We start from the raw sequence: 17,887 nt of genomic DNA, 5'->3' as shown, positions 1-17,887 counted from the left end.
AAAGTACACGAAATCTCCTTATGTTAAAAAGACTCCGAGAAACGTGCGAAACGTTCTGCGAAAACAAGTAAGTTAAACATGCTATGAATATATTTTTGGAAATTATGTAGTACAAATTTATACTTTAACTTTATTGACTTGTGTTGTAGAACTGTTTAATGAAACAACCCCTCAATTTGATCATTCTGTGGATGATATGGTGCGTGCCGCTGTGCAGTACGTGAAAGCGTACGAGCACTCACCAAAACATAAGAACCATGAAATATTCAACAACGGTAAAGATGATGGACTTTCTGCGGCAAGAGTTTGCCAGATACTTTACCGTGCATGGATATCCGGTGATGTAAGTTTCGTATTCATGTGTGTACAGTTAACCATATAATTTGTTTACCGTATGTAGTCAACGTGTTCATATTTTTTTGTCAGAGAGAGCAACTTGCAGGAGATCTTCAAGATGCAAATGATAGTGCTATTATGTTGTTCCCGGATGTGTCCGCATGGCCTATAGTCCCCTACGACATGCCTCAACAAGAAGATGGGTGAGTTACATGTAGCATGTGCTTTTGAAATACATTAATTGATCAAGTGCTATCTTACTTAACGTGCTTTCAAAATTGCACTTATGTTTTTTTAACACAGGAACTCATGTGGACCGTTCGTCCTTCGCTGTTTTCAATACTGGGACGGAGAAAAATTTATTACTGCTATTTCTTAGGTGGGTACATTTTAAGTATGAAAAATTAGTACATCATATCATATATAAGTGATAAAAATAATATTATTTTTATTACTTTTCAGGAATTTATTGATAGTTCGAGAGAAAGAATGATAGCTGGATTATTATGTCCCCCGAAAATAAGCTTACAGAAATGAAGAACAAAGTAATTCGACTTGCGAAGAGCAAACAAAAATAAAAATATCATACAACAATTCTACGTGATTGTCAAAATATTATTTGTTCATGACTGAGGATTGTGTGTGGATGCTTTATTTTTTTATGTGAGTTTTAAATATTTTTAGCATGTCAAGTTTATGTACCCTGGCAAATTTATAAAAAATACATTTTAATCATTTCTTATTTTATTATTTAATTTATAATTTATGTTCAATGAGTGTTCTCGTAAATATACGATTTGGGGTTTTAAAATACTTCGATGATATATGATGACGATATCTCAGAGGCGAGCGCCGCCCGTGCCGCACGTTCGCCGCTACATGGCGCACGTGGGCCGCGTCATCTGGCCAGCGGGCCCACGCCGCGCGTCGCCCCAGGGTTGGCCGTTGCCGGCCCCGAGGTTGATTCTACATCGGCCCGCGTGCGCCCCTCTGCGCCCGGGGGCGGCGTCAACCTTGGGATCGCCCTCCGCGGCGCCTACTGGATCCTCCTCGTACGTGCGCCCCCTCTGCGGCTGAGGGCGGCGTCAGCCTCGGGATCGCCCTCTGCGTCGACTCCTGAATCCTCCTCGTATGTACCGCCTCTTTGCGCCCGCTGGCGCAACTCGCGGGCCAGCCGCGCCTGTTAACGTTATTTTTTAAATTAAAGCAACCGGCGGCTGTGCAGCGCCTTTGATCGTCCAACATGCATTATTTATACACAAAATCATATATTTGTACGAAAAAATGTATATATTACATATCATGTTAAATTTGTATAACGCATATCATATTGTAACATCAAATTTGTATGTCGCATATCATATTAAGAACAACGAGTATAGTGCCAACAAATATGACATAAGTAAACACCGATTACAAGTCTCCCGTATCGATGTAACGAAACAAATATGTAAGTACTATTCTTTAAAACAACCAAATAAATCGTCAACTATAATCAGAAGTTGTTCTTTTTATTCAAACATTTCTTTACTATGATCATCATGCCATGTTCCTGCATAGAAAAATTATAATATACGTCAAAATTTTGTAAATTTTAACTAAACAAGAAAAGAATGTTAATGAATTGGTGTGCACATGCTTTGGATTCTGAGGACAATTGTTTTTGAAATGACATTTTCCTTTGCATAAACCGGATAGACGTACAGGAGGTTTCTCATCAAAACCTTTGGGTCTACCGTTTGTAGTCACGGCAGGTTCCTTACCACGGCCTTTGTTATTCTGCCCTTTCGGTGCTCCTTTCGTATTGATTTTTTCTGGATTACCAACAAAAACATGATTTTGATTCGGCACAAAAGCATCATCATGTGCAACTCTATGCTGTCTCACATAATCTTCCTCCTGAACATCCTTATTTGATATCACATCCTCCAGAGCAGCCTTCAGTTTATCAAATAGAAATGGTTTATAACATGCCGCATGATTTGCTTTCGCAGACAAAATAGTCAACTCACTGTACTTAGTTCTTTCCTCAGTACCTGCCCATCCCCATGTGAAGAGATCGCTAGTGCGTGTCACGGGCAGTCCACCTCTAGCATTCTTGCTGAATCTTCGCAGCACTAAGCACCTAGGTAAGTCCTCCACGTTCAACCTAGCTAAAACATAAAGAACATGCTTGCATGGAAGACCTTTACATTTCATACTATCACAACTGCACTTCACTGTTTCTTCTGAATTACTAGGTGTATAGTCCACTTTAAATCTCAGTTGCCTGTTATTTTTTCATGCCACTATGAATCTCAAGATCCGCTTCCTTCTTCATTTCTTTCTGCAAGAGGTAAAAGTTCACCGCAGTGAAGTCACGGGCAGCAGCTTTTTCAATGCATTTGAACTCGTCGAGTACTGGTACAGGGAGTGTCTATGTGGACATGCAGTCGTCGTGTGACTCGTTCTCACGGAGCCGAACAATGCAGTTCTCATAATGCACAACCATATCAACAATTGTCATGCCAGAGTCAAGATGCATATGAAGGCAAGAGTTCAGACTCTCGCTCCTTTGGTTACTCCGCATACCAAGGAAGAACCCACCGGTGAGCTATGACGCAGCCCAAAGCCTTTTCTTCCGGTACATCCTACGCAACCATGTTTCAGTTTTCTCCGACTCCCATTTAGCTCTAAAAGTTGCCCATCTCGCCTCAAACTCATCATGTGTAGTGGCATAATAAATAAGAGACCTCAACTCCTTAAGGGACTTGTGGTGGAGGTGTTTCTGCATGTTTTTCTCAATATGCCACGAACAAAGTCGATGCCACGCGTCAGTAAGGACCTTCTTGACGGCCCTTATCATGGCTGCGTCTCCGTCAGTAATTACAGACCTTGGCTTCTTCTGACAATGAGCTCTTAAAAAGGTATGCAACACCCAAACGTATGTATCCTCCGTCTCATCTGACACAACTGCACAACCGAACACAGTGGTGCAACGATGATTGTTAAGACCAACAAAAGGTATGAATGGCATTCCGTACATATTCATCTTATAATTGCTGTCGAAGACGATTACATCACCAAAGTCAAGGTAATCCCGACGTGACTGAGAATCACACCAGAACATGTTCTTCAGCTTTCCTTCTGCGTCAACAGTGTGCTCAAAGAAAAAGTCTGGATCCCTTGTCTTTCTCGTCATCATGATACCAATCGCAGTGTCCGCATCACCCTTTGCTAGCAACTTCATTTTCTCCCTATAACACATGTTATAAAGCTTCCTCCTCCCGAAACCAGCCAGTGCATATGATCCATACCTACTAACAAAGTTGTCATAAATCCAATGTTTTTTGAGCCCAGCACCTGCCATTGCTAAGATCTCGAGCTTCTGGTATTCCTTTATCTGATTACGAGATCGAAGATATATAACTTCATCTGGTCTAGCAAGAGTGTGACTATGATCATCGCTAAAACTGCTGACATACCAAATGGAGCGCTCTCTGTCAACCTTCACAGTTAGATGGGCCTCGCAATAGCACAGAGTCTCCGCTCTCAGCCTGCGCTTCTTCCCTTCCATGGTACAAAACTTGGCCTGTCGTTTCCTAGACCTTGAACAGAGAAACCTTCTCAACCGCCTACGTGCGTCGATACCCTTACTATATTTCAAGTTGTCCCTCCTAATGTTGAAGCCATGCTTTTTCGCATAGTCGTTATAGAAATCATATGCCTCCTCGTCTGTCCTGAACGTCGTGGACATCACCGTCCAATGCCTGTCCAGTGATTCTTGCTGGTATTCATCGTACCCAGTATCAAAATTGCACTCATCACCATCGGCATCATCATCGTTTTCGCACGCGTCACCATCCTCTTCCTGAAAAAAATACAAACAACCGTATATGTCAGTAAATAGTTGTATAAGGACTATCATATGTATTCACTTTCCACTACTTACTTTGCTCGAGCTGTCATGATAAGATGCATCGATATCGTTTTCGTCATTGGCATCATCGAAAAAATTCCACTGATAGTACCCTTCCACTTCCATCTGCGCAAATTGTAAATATGATATATAAGACTTGATGCGTATTTAATTTCACTTTAAAATAACCTATATAAATCTAAACCTACATGGCTTCCGCTTTCAGCATATGAATCATCTACATCCATATCCTCATTGTCATCATCCCCTCATATCTGTGCACAGTCAAACATGTTATTGTCATCGTGGATGCTTGTATTTAATATGGTTGAGAACATGCAGACCACTTACATTGCCACTGTAAGACTCATTCAAACTCATATAATTTTCATCGTCATGTTCGTCTTCATCCAATGACAATGATCCGTCGTCGCTACCGCCATCAGCACCGTCATATCCTATTTCAGCCTCAATCTATACACGTTCATATATAATGAAATATCCATTCAAACATCACGTAACATCTTCTCAATTAAAATTCGTTCTTAAATTACTATGCCAGCGCCTCGCGTACCTCGTTGCCTTCGTCAGACATGAGGCGGTTGTCGCCGGATACGAGCTGCCAGCGGCGGAGGTGTCTGCCCGACCGAGGCGGTTGTCGGCGTAGCGCACAACGCGTACGTTTTTTTTCGTCGGCCAGATACTGCCGGAGATGGCGGCGGCGGCGGCATGAGAGGAGGCGGGTGAGGCGTCTTGAAGATAGGGTTCGCCGATCGTTTTTTTTAATCACTCGGGCGTACGCAGCGGGCGCGGGCGGGCGTGCATGCGGACGTGGGCGCGTACGGGCGGCCGTACGCGACCGCCCCTACCCTTTGTACGTTTTGGGGGTGGGGGGGGGGGTGGTTGTACCGAAGACCACCTCTTTACAGGATCCCGCACTGAAAATTAGGGGACGGATAGATACAGGATCTTCTAAAAGCAACGGCCGTTGCTGCGCTCGACCAAAACATACAAACCTCCAACCGAAATTCCGCCTCCCGCCCAAGCGAACCTCCTCCCCCTTCGCCCCCGAAGCCCAAACCAAGAAACGCCGCCCCGTTCTTGATTCCTGATCCCCACCCTCGGCCGCGCGCGGCGATGGAGCTCTTCAAGGACGCGCGGTCCGTGCGGCTGAGGAGCCACCTGGGCACGTACCTCTGCGCGCTCGACGGCGTGGCCGTCTCCCACGGCCACCGCCGCAACTCCCGCGGCACGGTCTGGGCCGTGGAGCTCGCCGGCGACGACTACGTCCGCCTCCAGGGCCACCGGGGCCTCTACCTCGGCGCCACCGAGCTCCCCGCCGACGTCCTCGGCCGCGGCCGCGGCACCCGGGCCTGCTGCGGGGTCGTCCAGGGCTCGCCGTCCTGCCCCAACGACAACGCCTTCCTCTGGTCGCCGCTGCGCGAGGGCGAGCACCTCGCGCTGTCCGGGCCCTACGGCCGCCTCCTCCGCGCCAGGTTCGGGCGGACGCCGCAGGACAACTCCGTCACCGTCGACCTGGACGCCGACCCGGAGGAGAGCTCCTGGGTCGTCGAGGTCGTCCCGGCCGCGGAGGCGGCGCTGCTGCTGCTGCCGTCGCCGCCGCGGCCCTGCCGCGCCCACTCGTGCGACGCCCGCTTGGAGGCGGCCACATCGGAGTCGGACACGGCGTCCAGCGTCCTCGCCAGGGTGCGCTCCTCCAAGGTACTCCAACGAACAGCAGCCCGATCGATCCTATCTTATTGCTTGCTTCCTTTCTCCTGTTCTTGCGCAATCCGAAACAAATTTGTTGATTCCTTCAAGAAAGAATCACCTTCTTGAGTTGCCACGGTGGATCCATGCGTATCTGCAAGCCGATTCCTACTTTCTTGAACGCTTCTTCCTGAATTCTTCTCGGGGGAAGAAGAGACTTTCTTTGATTCAAGAAAGAATAATCTTTCTGAGTTTTCACGGTGGATTCATGCGTATTTTGAAGCCGATTGTGCCTGCTATTCCTACTTTCTTGAACGCTTCGTCCTGAATTCTTCTTGGGGGAAGAAGAGAGTTTCTTTGATTCGTCGATTTTGCTCGTGATTGCGCAGGACATGACCAGTTCACTTGCTACGGTCGAGGAGGAGCCCCTGTCGACGCCGGCGCCGCGGCTGATCTTCTACAACACCGCCAGGGACGACGGCGGCGTGGACGAGTTCGACGAGGGGACGTGGAAGTACTTCTCGTTCAAGGAGCAGAGCCTGGCGGCGCTGCACCGCAGGCTGGAGGAGGAGACCCGGCGCCAGGACTTCGTCGTCTGCCGCAGGAGCGGCCCGGGGCTGTTCCCCGTCGTCCTGGACCTCCCTCCCGGCAACAGCCAGATGGAGTTCGTCCTCGTCCCGGCGTCCCCTCCTGCAGGTAAACAATGGGGTCTCTCTGCTTCTTTTGTTCTCTGTTTCCTGCTCTGGTTCAGCTTCTGAACATTTTGTTCTGAACTTCTGAACATTATGAACATTTTGTTCTTCAGTGCGTATAACTGAAACCTGTGAAGCAATTTTAGTTACGTTTTCGTTCTTCTTTGTTTGCAGTGGCAGATGGTGTTGTTTAGGATGGACGTGGCCCGGCATCGACTGTAGGAAAAGACGGAGAGAACTTCAGTTCGGTGTGGCGATATGCATTTTGCGGTGTATATTCATTGGTACTGTGTACAAGAACATACTTGTTTCTACTGTGAAAATTCAGACACCTAGGATGGGGTCTCTTACCCTTTTCTGTTTTGTTCTCTAGTTCTAGAAAATGACATGGAATTGGCTTGAACATAAATGGTAGATGGGCAGAATTACAAAAAGGTCAAGTGATTAGCCCTCCCGTTCCCTCGCGTCGCCCTCTCGAGGGCGACCAAACCCCCCCCCCCCCATCCGCCTCCTCCCCTTATTGATACATGTCCTCGCCGCCCCCGGAGACGGGCGCCGGGTCCCCCGCGCGGCCGCCGATGAGGGTGGCGGCGAGGTCCTCGGCTGCGACGCCGCTCGGGCTCGGGCCTAGGGTTTGAGGCGGCGGCCTCTACTAGTGAGGGCGGCGTCGTCCTGGCAGTGGGCGGCGCTCGCCGGAGTTGAGGGCCGCGTCTACTCGGCCGCGCGGGCGGCGAGTTGGCGGTGGACGCGGGCGACGTGTGGAGGGATCCCCTGCTGCTCTCCTTCGCCAGATTTGAAGACGGCGCCCCCGTGCTGCTGCTTCCTCCTCGTCAGTCCGCCTGGATCCGGTGGCGGACTGCGCGGATGTGGGGTTGGGAGCTCTAGATCGGAGTAATTTCTTGGCCGGCTGCGGCGGCCACGACGCCGGCGGCGCTCCTAGCGCTATTTCCTTCTTGAAGGCGGCTTCGAGATCCAGCTCCCTCCCCCTCGTCCTCCCCCTGCACCCGGGTGAAAACCCACAACTTTGGTTGGGCGGCGGCGGTGCCCGGCTCCGTCACCTTCTTGAAGGCGCCGCTTTGGGTCCGCGGGGAGGTGGGACAGCTGCAGCGCGTTCTTGGTGTTCCTGATGGTGGCGGTTCTCTCTTTAGTGGTGTCGCTTCGCCATGGCGGTCGGCTGGTCCGGCTCTCGTGGTGATTGTGGTGCTTAACTCTTCGCCGTGTCTTCCTGGGGTGCTCTCGTCCCGTTCAGAGAGGCTGGAGGTGGAGCGGCTTCATCTTGCACGGAGGTTCGGTGGAGATTTCAAGTCATGCATGACCGACAGGTGCTACGTTTTGTCATGTCTGGTCGGCAGGTGCTACGCACGACAGATCTTCCAAAGACTTCAAGCTGTGTCGGCTGGTGGTACTTGGCAGCATGGTGCTGAGGTGTATCAGGGGCGACCGCGACGTGCTCAGCTGTTTGCGCGCAGGGAGGAGGTGTCGTTGGGTACCGTGGTGGCGTCGACGATAGCTAGACCGAGCAAGGTTGATGCATCAGTACAGTTCTGAAGATGGAGCGGTGGCAGTTGGCGGCGGCGGCGGCCTCTGAGTGCATGCCGGACCGGTGAGACCCATGCCCAGCAGGCGTTCTGGATGGGACCTCAGGTCTTAGAAGTTGGGTTTGGCTGCGATGTCTGTTTGGTATTAGGCCCAGGCTATCTGCGCCCCTTCATCAACTGGATAGAGTTGCTTGGACGGCGGCTTTAGTCTTACTGTTGTATTACTTTGTAAGATCTTGTGAAAATAATTAATAAAGTGGCCGTATATGCATCACCCAGATGCAGAGGCCGGGGGTCATCCTCCTTTTCTAAAAAAATACCTTTTTTAGGGAAGGTCGATGTTGAAATCGTCGATGATCAATCTCTTCAATTTTCAGCAATCCATCTAATATTGGAGCGTCTTCCTGCGGAACATGTGTGTGTGTGTTAGCTGATTTCTTGTTATCTACATTGACAGTGCATATCCAATGCTGATGTGGCTCACGCTGGCTCTGGTATGGTTAGAATTTTAGTTGTTCTATTTATACATTGTGTTGGTTTTTGGCCAAAAGCATTCCAATATTTTTGTGATAAATTCAGTGAATAATCTACTTGCAAATTTCACGTCCTGAACAAGTTACATAAAACATATCTTAAGTGATTAACTATTGTATTCACACATCAAACTACGATATCCCTCAAGGCAATGCTTTACATCAACACTATCTTATGATATCTACGATCTATCAAACCTTTCATTCACACCTATAGATCCAACCTGTTAGTGGGTAAGTACGTTAGGTTTTCCATTTTTTTTCTTGTACAACGGGCGTTTTAAATGCAATTTGCTCCGGCAATTCCAAATTTTCACACACTACCGTAAGGTCTACGTTTTAATCCTGAAAATAACATGCAAAACGTTTGGAAAAGTTGTCCTGTCAAAAATGCAATTTGCTCTGGCAATTCCAAATTTTTACAAAACAAGACTCACATTCCGACCCTGATTTGTTCCTTAATTTTTGGGTGAATTCCAGCCAATGAGTCCCCAAACAATTTTTTTATACTTGTAGGCGTGGAGTTAAATTGAATGCTACTTGAATCGTCCATTAAAGCAAAGAAGCAAACAAACAAGAGAAAAAGATAATGGATTTTTTTGAGCTGAAGATAATGGATTTTTATCTCATGCATGGTCACAAGAACAAAATAAATTTGACACGATAGCTTACCTAACAACTCACCAGCAAAGATACAACCAGGAAGTTTGGAGCACTAAAGTCCAAATAGTTGTACGTCCAGAAAACAAATTTCACAAACTTGTAGCTTCTTCACATATGCGAAGGTGCATAAGTATAATCAAAACATTGAGCATGACTAACACACCTAATTAAACAACACAAGAACAATGGGTGAGCAAGATGACGAGTCACAAGCAAGAAGATAAATGATACTGATGTCTCGGTATCAAGAGAGGTTGGTTGGGAATAGGAAGGGCTAGGAATTAAAGTTATGGAATAGTGGACTATGAAATAAATAGCAATGCCAGAATCTGTTTTGGTATTTGACATCCATTCTAGACATAGAGAGATTGACGTCACATGAAGATCCTTGGCAATCAAACTGTATTGTATCATCATCTTGTAGTGGTGGTGGTATTTGTTGTGTATATACTGCTCTCCTAACAGTGATTCAACATCATGTGCCTATGTTTCTTGGCTTCAAGATATTACATTGGCTAACCAGTGCTAACCTAACTCAAGCTTGCTCTGAGTTGGATGGAACTTTTGTTGGTCTATGTTATACTCCGTGTTGAGTTTTTGGGCAAAACACTTCAGGTTTTGTGATTAAAGGAAGTCAAATTAAACATATGTTGAGCAAAGAACAACTGCACTCACACGTGAAACTACATTATTCCAGAAAAGGACTCTTTACATTAGCCCCGCCTTGTGAGATTGATAATCCACCAAGCCTCTTATTCACACCATGCAAAGGCATCATATCATCATTGCGTCCATTAGTCCCCAACAACAACAACTAAATGCTAGTATTGATATGAACCACTTGTGCTACATATAATGGTTGGATACATGCAATATATTCCACTTGCATTGGGTCTTGCATGTTGGGTATCTTGCTGCCCCTACTCCAACTACATCACTAGAGACATCTAAGATGAAAAAGCCCCACCTCCTCAACCCGCATGACTCCAATAAGGACCCATTAATATTGATCTTGAGCATGTCTCCCACAGGTGGGTGTCAGTCCTTGAGGCTTCACTTGGTGGGCTTGGCTTCATAGGCTAAATGGATTGCCTTTTGGCACATGTTAAATTAGGAGCCAACATCTTCACCAATCCTAATATCTCACATAAATGGTATTCCACCTCAAATTTTATTAACACGGAGAGAGAACATTTGGAGAGAAGAAAGTAAAGGTGTTCATTTTGTAGAAAAAGTTATAGGTCATTTCACAAAGTTTGCTTCTAAAGTGGTTGGCTCAGAGTAAGTTGTGCAGGGAATACAAATTGCAGATAGGTGAAGATATTGTAAATTAAAGTCGAGTCAGTACGTACCTACCAACATAGTGACATGATATAATTGGGAAGCCAAGAGCACTGGATTTCAAATAAGTCAGCATCGAAACATGGAGCACGCCTAGGACATGCCAGTAATGGCACAAGAACAATGTGTGTGTGTGTGTGTGTGTGTGTGTTGGGGGGGGGGGTGGAGAGGGTGATCCACGGGCATGAAGTTGAATGGTACTGATGTTACAAAGTTGAGAGAGGCTAGCTAAGAGTGGGAAGCGTTGGGAATTAAAGTTGGTGACAGATGGATTAAAAAAGAGCCAGATTGAATTGACTAGAATTGGAATCCATAATACAAGCCAAATAACATTGACAAATTCAGCTTTTGGATTTGTAAGCCTTTCTACGCATAGTGGGAATGTGGTTGCCAAATGATTTCCAGTAAGCAAACTATTGTATTTCAACAATCCAACAAATATTGGAATGCCTTCTTTCAACGTTAGTGATATTTGTTGTGTATGTAATGTTATGTTTTGTATAATTCAGTACCACATGTCTCTTTTACTTGCTATCAAGCTCTTGACGTTGGCGGTGCATTCCCAATGTTAATTTGTTTCAAATTGGCTTTGGTATGGATGGAATCTTGATTGGTATATGCAATATTTGTACTTAGTGTTGGATATTTTAGCAAAGATAAAACATTTCATTTTTGTTACTATTAAGCATTTCACCTTTAGCAATTATAGCAAGTGAATAATCCACGTGGAACCATTTCCACCCCGAGGAAGTCAGTTAGACATATCTTGGACAAATAATAAATGCATTCACAACCAAAACCACAATAGTCCTCAAGGGAACACTTTGCATCAACCCTAGCTTATTCATCTATGATCTATCATGTAGTTAGCTCGAACAGAAATTCTCAAGGAAATGCTCTGCATCAAACCTACCTTATGATAATACACCTAGCTCCTCGATTACATCCATCACTGGCAGGAAAATACAAAGAGAACTTTGGTTTGGTGTGGCGATATGCATTTTGTGTCGTATATTCATTAGAACCATGTTCATGAACATACTTGCTTATGCTATGAAAATCCAGACATCTAGGATGGAGCCTACCTTTTTTTGTTTTGTAATTATGAAAAGTGGTATGTAGTCACTAGAAAATGTGTGTTATTCTGTAACGAAAATCATTGTGATGGAAAACAAATCGTTGCCTAAGATCACTTTCTGGGACGGATACAGTCACCAGCTGATTTCCTCCCGGTAGAAGCGCCCTCGACAACTTTGGTGAGTCTGATTTTAGGCAACACATTTGACCGTCAGTAAGCATGTGCATATTCGACGACGGTTTTTAGTGTCGCAAACAATGCAAGACGGGTTCCATTTTTTTAATATAAATAGAAAATTAACTAATTGTTTTTCTCAAACTAATCTTTGCTAAAAGTATTCATTTCTTATTCTGAAAGTGCTCAAACTACCAGCTAATAGTGCTCCTGAAAAAGTCTCAAAGTGCTCAGAATATTCATCAAGGCATGTAAGTTAACACATATACAAAAATAAATAGACCACATGTAAGTTCAATAAAGTAACTACAAACATAGAAAGCATATATATGTGCAAACCCCTGCTATATATTTTGAAATGGGACTAAAACATTGAAACTGAAAAAAATTGTGCTTCCTGAGTCTCAAACCCAGGACATGTAGTACGGAGTACACTTTGCATTTCCACTGTGGTATATAAGTAGGATGTCAATCATACTGCTAGAAGTATCGTAATTACAACTATGAAATTTGCTTGTGCAACTTGGGAAGAAGGATGTTGAGACCAAAACTTCATTGCTCAAGAGAGGTGTCCATGCACCGCTTGGATTGGTCAAAGTTCATCAATGTAACTACCAGTAACCTCCTCATGTGTAGGCTCAACTGATACCGCTCCTACGAATGATCTGGCGGTTGAGACCAATCACTAACATAGTTAGTCAAGAGTAACATAATTAGTACTCCCCAACAAGCTTAAGAGTTTCACTTCTGTTTTGTTGTCTCTCCCCAACAAGCTGATTGAAAAGACAATTAGACAAATTTTCCAATTTCTTCGAGAAAGAATCATCTTATTGAGTTGCCACGGTAGATTCATGTGTAGTTGCAACTTGCAAGCCGATTGTGCCCATTAATTGTTCCAACTTTCTTGAACACTTCATCCTGAATTCTTCTCGGCAAGGGAGAAGAAACTTCATTTGCTCATGATTGCGTAGGACATGCCTAGTTCACTTTCTACGGTCGAGGAGGATCCCCTGTCGATGCCAACGCCGCGGCTGATCTTGTATAATACTGCCAGGGACGACAGCGGCGTGGACGAGTTCGACGAGGGGACATGGAAGTACTTCAGCTTTGCCGGCATCCCCTTCGGCGGCGGCCCAGTGGGGAAGATGGTAGGGTGGGTTCCGGCAGCGCAACTAGGGTTTCCCGTGTCGCCGCAGCGGGAGTGTTGAGTATATGTGTTATATGTATATTGTGTATTAGGCCTGCCTCCTAGTTTTTTGTATAGTTGAGGTTCGTGGCCCATCGTTGTACATCATATATACGTGTCTATGCACGAGAGCAATACATCATACAATTCCAACAACATACATGATATAAGTTTCCGGGTTCTAACCCTAGTCTTTCGCCGCCGCCCGCGCGCCATCCACGCCGGCCACCGCTCCTCGCGCTTTTCCCGATCGCTACCTCGCGTTGCCGGTTCGCTCCTTCACGCCAGCCCCGCGCGCCATCTCCACTCCAGCCGCCACCTCGATCCCGCGTCGCTGCTTCACTAGCTAAGCTGATTATGCTAGCTACTACTCATGCGTGAGTGTCCAGCAGGAATCGATCCACTAGCTAGTCTGCCTGCTTGCTCCTGTGTCATACGCATCATCGGACGGAATCAATTGGCTGGCTTGTGTCGCTAGCGGCTGCTGCATCCCCCGCTAGCCGCCAGCCGCGCGACGCACTACTCGCGCGGCCGCACGTCGCTACCGCCGTCCAACTGCGCCGATTGCCGTCGTCGGATCAGCAATGGCGTCACCAGGCCCGTCTGCCACCGCCTTAGTAGTCCCATCGCCGGCGCCCTACGGCGCGGCCCCACCGTCATACGGGGCGGCCACCACCTAGGATGTGCCTATTCTCACATACAGGGTATATGGGACTCCGCCCGCATCCATGTATAGGTCTCTGCTTGCGTACGGGGCTCCTTTCGCGTATGAGTCTCCCGAGCATTCGTGGGGATCGTCAGCGGGCCAGCACTCGTCCACTGGGTAGCAGTCAGACGGCGCCCAACACTTGCAGCATCTGTCAGTGGGCCCACAAGTTTTTCCGGCAGGCCATCCGGCCTACCCGGCACCGCAGTTGCAGCCGGGGCTGTATGGAGCGTACCCACCGCCATCGTTGAGCGGCGGCTACGGCTTCCTCATGGCGTCTTCGTCCCTCTCGCCGGCCCTGCCGCCGGCACCCTGGGACCTGGTGCTCCTCACCGGGCTGCATGCCGCTACTACACTGAACAACTACACTGGAGGTGGTGATTGGTACATGGACACCGGTGCTACGGCTCACATGTTTGCTCATCCTGATAACCTTGCCTTCTTCACTCCTGTCTCCACCGACCGCCGCATCATTGTCGGCGACGATTCCACACTTTCTATCACATATGTTGGGCACACTTCTTTTCCTTCTATTTCCACTCCATTATCTTTGTCTAACATACTTGTATCACCTCATCTTATTAAGAATCTCATTTCCGTTCGTTGTTTCACTCGTGAAAATCCTGTTACCGTTGAATTTGACGAGCTTGGTTTTTGTGTTAAAGACGCTCGAATCAGGATGGTATTTCATCGATGTGACAACCCCGACGAGCTCTATCCGGTGCACTCGCCTTCATCCACCACCACCGCACCTGTTGCTCTCTCCGTTGGCGTCGATCTCTGGCACACTCGCTTGGGTCATCCCAACCCCGTCACACTTTGTCATATTCTTAAGAGTTTCAGTTTCAGTTGCAATAAGATCGAGGATCACACTTGTCATGCTTGTCGAGTCGGCAAACATGTTCGCCTGCCGTTTACTAATTCCACCACCATTGCTTCTTTTCCTTTTCAGTTGATTCATAGCGATGTGTGGACTTCTACGGTTCCCAGTAACTCGGGCTATTTATATTATCTAATCATTCTTGATGATTATTCTCACTATGTGTGGACTTTTCCTTTGCGCAGAAAGTCGGATGCACTCTCTACCTTGACGGCCTTTTACTCCTATGTCCGCACGCAGTTTGGGCGTCACATCCTTGCGTTTTATACGGAGAATGGAAAAGAGTTCAACAACCTCGCTTTCCGCACCTTTTTGTCGCATCACGGTACAGTTTTCCGCCTCACATGCCCGTACACTTCACAGCAGAACGGTCGAACCGAACGCGTCCTTCACACTTTGAATGACTGCGTTCGCACGCTCCTGTTTCATGCCAACGTGCCGTCTCGTTTCTGGCCGGACGCACTCGCCACTGCATCACTTCTTCTTAACATTAGACCTTGCCGCCCATGATGGAACTACGCACCTCACCATCTTCTCTTTGGTACGCCCCCGTCTTATGACGACTTGCGTATTTTTGGGTGTCTTTGCTATCCCAACACTGCCGACACTGCTTTTCACAAGCTTGCACCTCGATCTGTCACTTGCATCTTCATAGGCTACCCCTCCAACTCCAAGGGATATCGGTGCTATGATCCCGTCTCCCATCGTGTGTTCACTTCCCGACACGTTTACTTTGATGAGCATGTGTTTCCATTTCACCAGGTACCCCCGGCTGTTCCTCCCGCCACTAATGACGCGGGCTCCTCGACGCCTCTCCCAGGGCGCTCGCGCGCCTCTCTTGGCCCGCCCCTGGCTTTGAGGCGCACCCCTGCATGCGGCGCCTCCTACAGCCGCGGCGCTGGCGCCCTCGCCCCCCCCCCCCCCGACGTTGGTGCCCGCGGCCCCTGCGGCTCCTCCAGTGCCCGCGGCTCCCACGGCGCCTCTGACGTTGGCGCCCTCGGCCCCCACGGCTCCCTCGGCGCCTGTGATCGGCCCGGTCACCCGCGCTCGTACGGGCGTTTTTCGCCCGAGCTCACGCTACGCCTCGAATGACTACGTCCATGCGGCGTCCACCTCTGAGCCGTCGCCGTTGCCGTCCTCCGTTCGAGCCGCTCTTCGTGACCCGCTCTGGATGGCTGCAATGCAAGAGGAGTTTGATGACCCGCTGCGCAACCAGACGTGGCAGCTTGTTCCCCGTCCCCGGCACGCCAACGTGATTACCGGGAAGTGGGTCTTCAAACACAAGCTCCGTCCTGATGGTACCCTTGATCGCTACAAAGCGCGCTGGGTTGTTCGTGGCTTCCGACAGCGTGCTGGCATCGACTTCACGGACACCTTCGCTCCGGTCGTCAAGCCCGGCACGATACGCATGGTTCTCCATCTTGCGGTCTCCCGTGCTTGGCCGGTGCACCAGATGGACGTCTCCAACGCCTTCCTTCATGGTCACCTCGAGGAGCAGGTCTTCTGTCAGCAGCCCACCGGGTTTGTTGACCTGACGCTTCCCGACACGTGTGCCTGCTTTCGCGGTCCTTGTACGGACTCAAGCAGGCTCCGCGCGCTTGGTACCAGCGCATCGCGGCGTTTCTCCATCAACTTGGGTTCCGCTCTACCCGCTCGGATGTCTCGCTCTTCGTCTATCATTAGGGCTCTGACACGGCCTACTTGCTGCTCTATGTCGACGACATCATCCTGACGGCATGTACGGCTGGTCTCCTCGGTCAGCTCACGGCTCGTCTTCGCGCTGAGTTCGCCATCAAGGACTTGGGTCCTTTGCACTACTTCCTCGGTGTCGAGGTGGTGCGCCGTCCGGATGGCTTCTTCCTTCATTAGCGGAAGTACGCTCACGAGCTCCTCGAGCGCGCCGACATGCTTAACTGCAAGCCGGCCGCTACGCCTGTTGATACGAAGGCCAAGCTTTCTGCCACGGATGGTTCTCCTGCTTCGGATGTTGTCTTCTATCGGTCTATCATTGGTGCTCTTCAGTACCTCACTCTGACTCGCCCGGAGATCCAGTATGCTGTGCAACAGGTGTGTCTTCATATGCATGCTCCTCGAGACGTTCATTGGGCTGCCGTCAAGCGGATTCTTCGCTATATCTGTGGCACTATGGATCTTGGCGTCACATTTCACGCCTCCCCCGACACCGCCCTCACCGCCTACTCCGATGCAGACTGGGCAGGCTGCCCTGACACTCGTCGCTCCACTTTGGGCTATTGTGTCTATCTTGGACCCTCACTCATCTCGTGGTCGTCCAAGTGGCAGCCTACAGTCTCTCGTTCCAGTGCTGAGGCTGAGTATCGTGCGGTGGCCAACACCATCGCTGAGTGTCCGTGGCTCCGCCAGCTGCTTCAGGAGCTCTCTTGCCCTGTTGACCGTGCCACGGTGGTCTACTGCGGCAACGTCTCGGCGGTCTACCTCTCCGCTAACCCGGTGCATCATCGACGGACCAAGCATATTGAGTTGGATATTCATTTTGTTCGGGAACAGTTGGCCCTTGGCCATATTCGCGTTTTGCACGTCCCTACTTCCCAACAATTTGCCGATATCATGACCAAGGGCTTGACTATGGCGTCATTTGAGGAGTTTCGGTCCAGCCTTTGCGTCAGCCGCGGTGCCGCTTCAACTGCGCGGGGGGGGGGGGGGGGTGTTGAGTATATGTGTTATGTGCATATTGTGTATTAGGCCCGCCTCCTAGTTCCTTGTATAGTTGAGGTCCGTGGCCCACCGTTGTACATCATATATACGTGCCTATGCACGAGAGCAATACATCGTGCAATTCCAACAACAGACAGGGAGTGTCTTCCTCCGTGAGAAAAGCTCACACATGCACTTCTGTGACATTTTTGCACTCATCTGTGAGGGATTGAAACTGTTATGGATTAATAGGATTATTGTAATATATTACGCATTGCGAAAAATGCCAGCTACCTTCATTTTTTTCAGAAAAGAAGGATTACCTCCGGTCTCTGCATTTGGAAGATGCATGCAACCATTTTATTAATTATTCACAAAGGCCTTATAAAGTAGTACATCAATATGTTCAATACACCATCTTAGTAACATATGTCGCTACTTCTATCCACTTGATGTAGGGGTGCATAAATTGTGAGCCG

The 17,887-nt window shown here is 48.4% G+C and overlaps 1 protein-coding gene and 1 pseudogene across 1 annotated transcript; one reads left to right on the top strand and one right to left on the bottom strand.

Moving 5' to 3' along the window:
• Window positions 1-2,752: 2,752 nt before the first annotated feature.
• On the bottom strand, window positions 2,753-3,798 carry LOC147992084 (protein FAR1-RELATED SEQUENCE 5-like; annotated as a pseudogene).
• Window positions 3,799-5,294: 1,496 nt separating this feature from the next.
• LOC147992083 (uncharacterized) lies at window positions 5,295-6,830 on the top strand. The gene is made up of 3 exons (XM_087539641.1): window positions 5,295-5,956; window positions 6,334-6,640; window positions 6,811-6,830. Exons 1-3 carry the CDS (start codon window positions 5,372-5,374, stop codon window positions 6,828-6,830), a joined length of 912 nt encoding a protein of 303 aa, XP_087395767.1. The 5' UTR covers window positions 5,295-5,371.
• The last annotated feature ends 11,057 nt before the right edge of the window (window positions 6,831-17,887 follow it).

Source organism: Triticum urartu, chromosome 1A, assembly GCF_056163025.1.
Source record: "Triticum urartu cultivar PI428250 chromosome 1A, HENAU_Tu73, whole genome shotgun sequence".
In the NCBI taxonomy this organism is placed as follows: Eukaryota; Viridiplantae; Streptophyta; class Magnoliopsida; order Poales; family Poaceae; genus Triticum; species Triticum urartu.
Note: the sequence above shows the minus strand (reverse complement) of the source record. Positions and strands in the feature narration are given on the sequence as shown.

Coding starts and splice junctions, on each gene's coding strand:
- LOC147992083 (XM_087539641.1), top strand. CDS start 5,372: ATGGAGCTCTTCAAGGACGCGCGGTCCGTGCGGCTGAGGAGCCACCTG. Junction 5,957..6,333: donor CCAGGGTGCGCTCCTCCAAG/GTACTCCAACGA, acceptor GTGATTGCGCAG/GACATGACCAGTTCACTTGC. Junction 6,641..6,810: donor CCCGGCGTCCCCTCCTGCAG/GTAAACAATGGG, acceptor CTTTGTTTGCAG/TGGCAGATGGTGTTGTTTAG.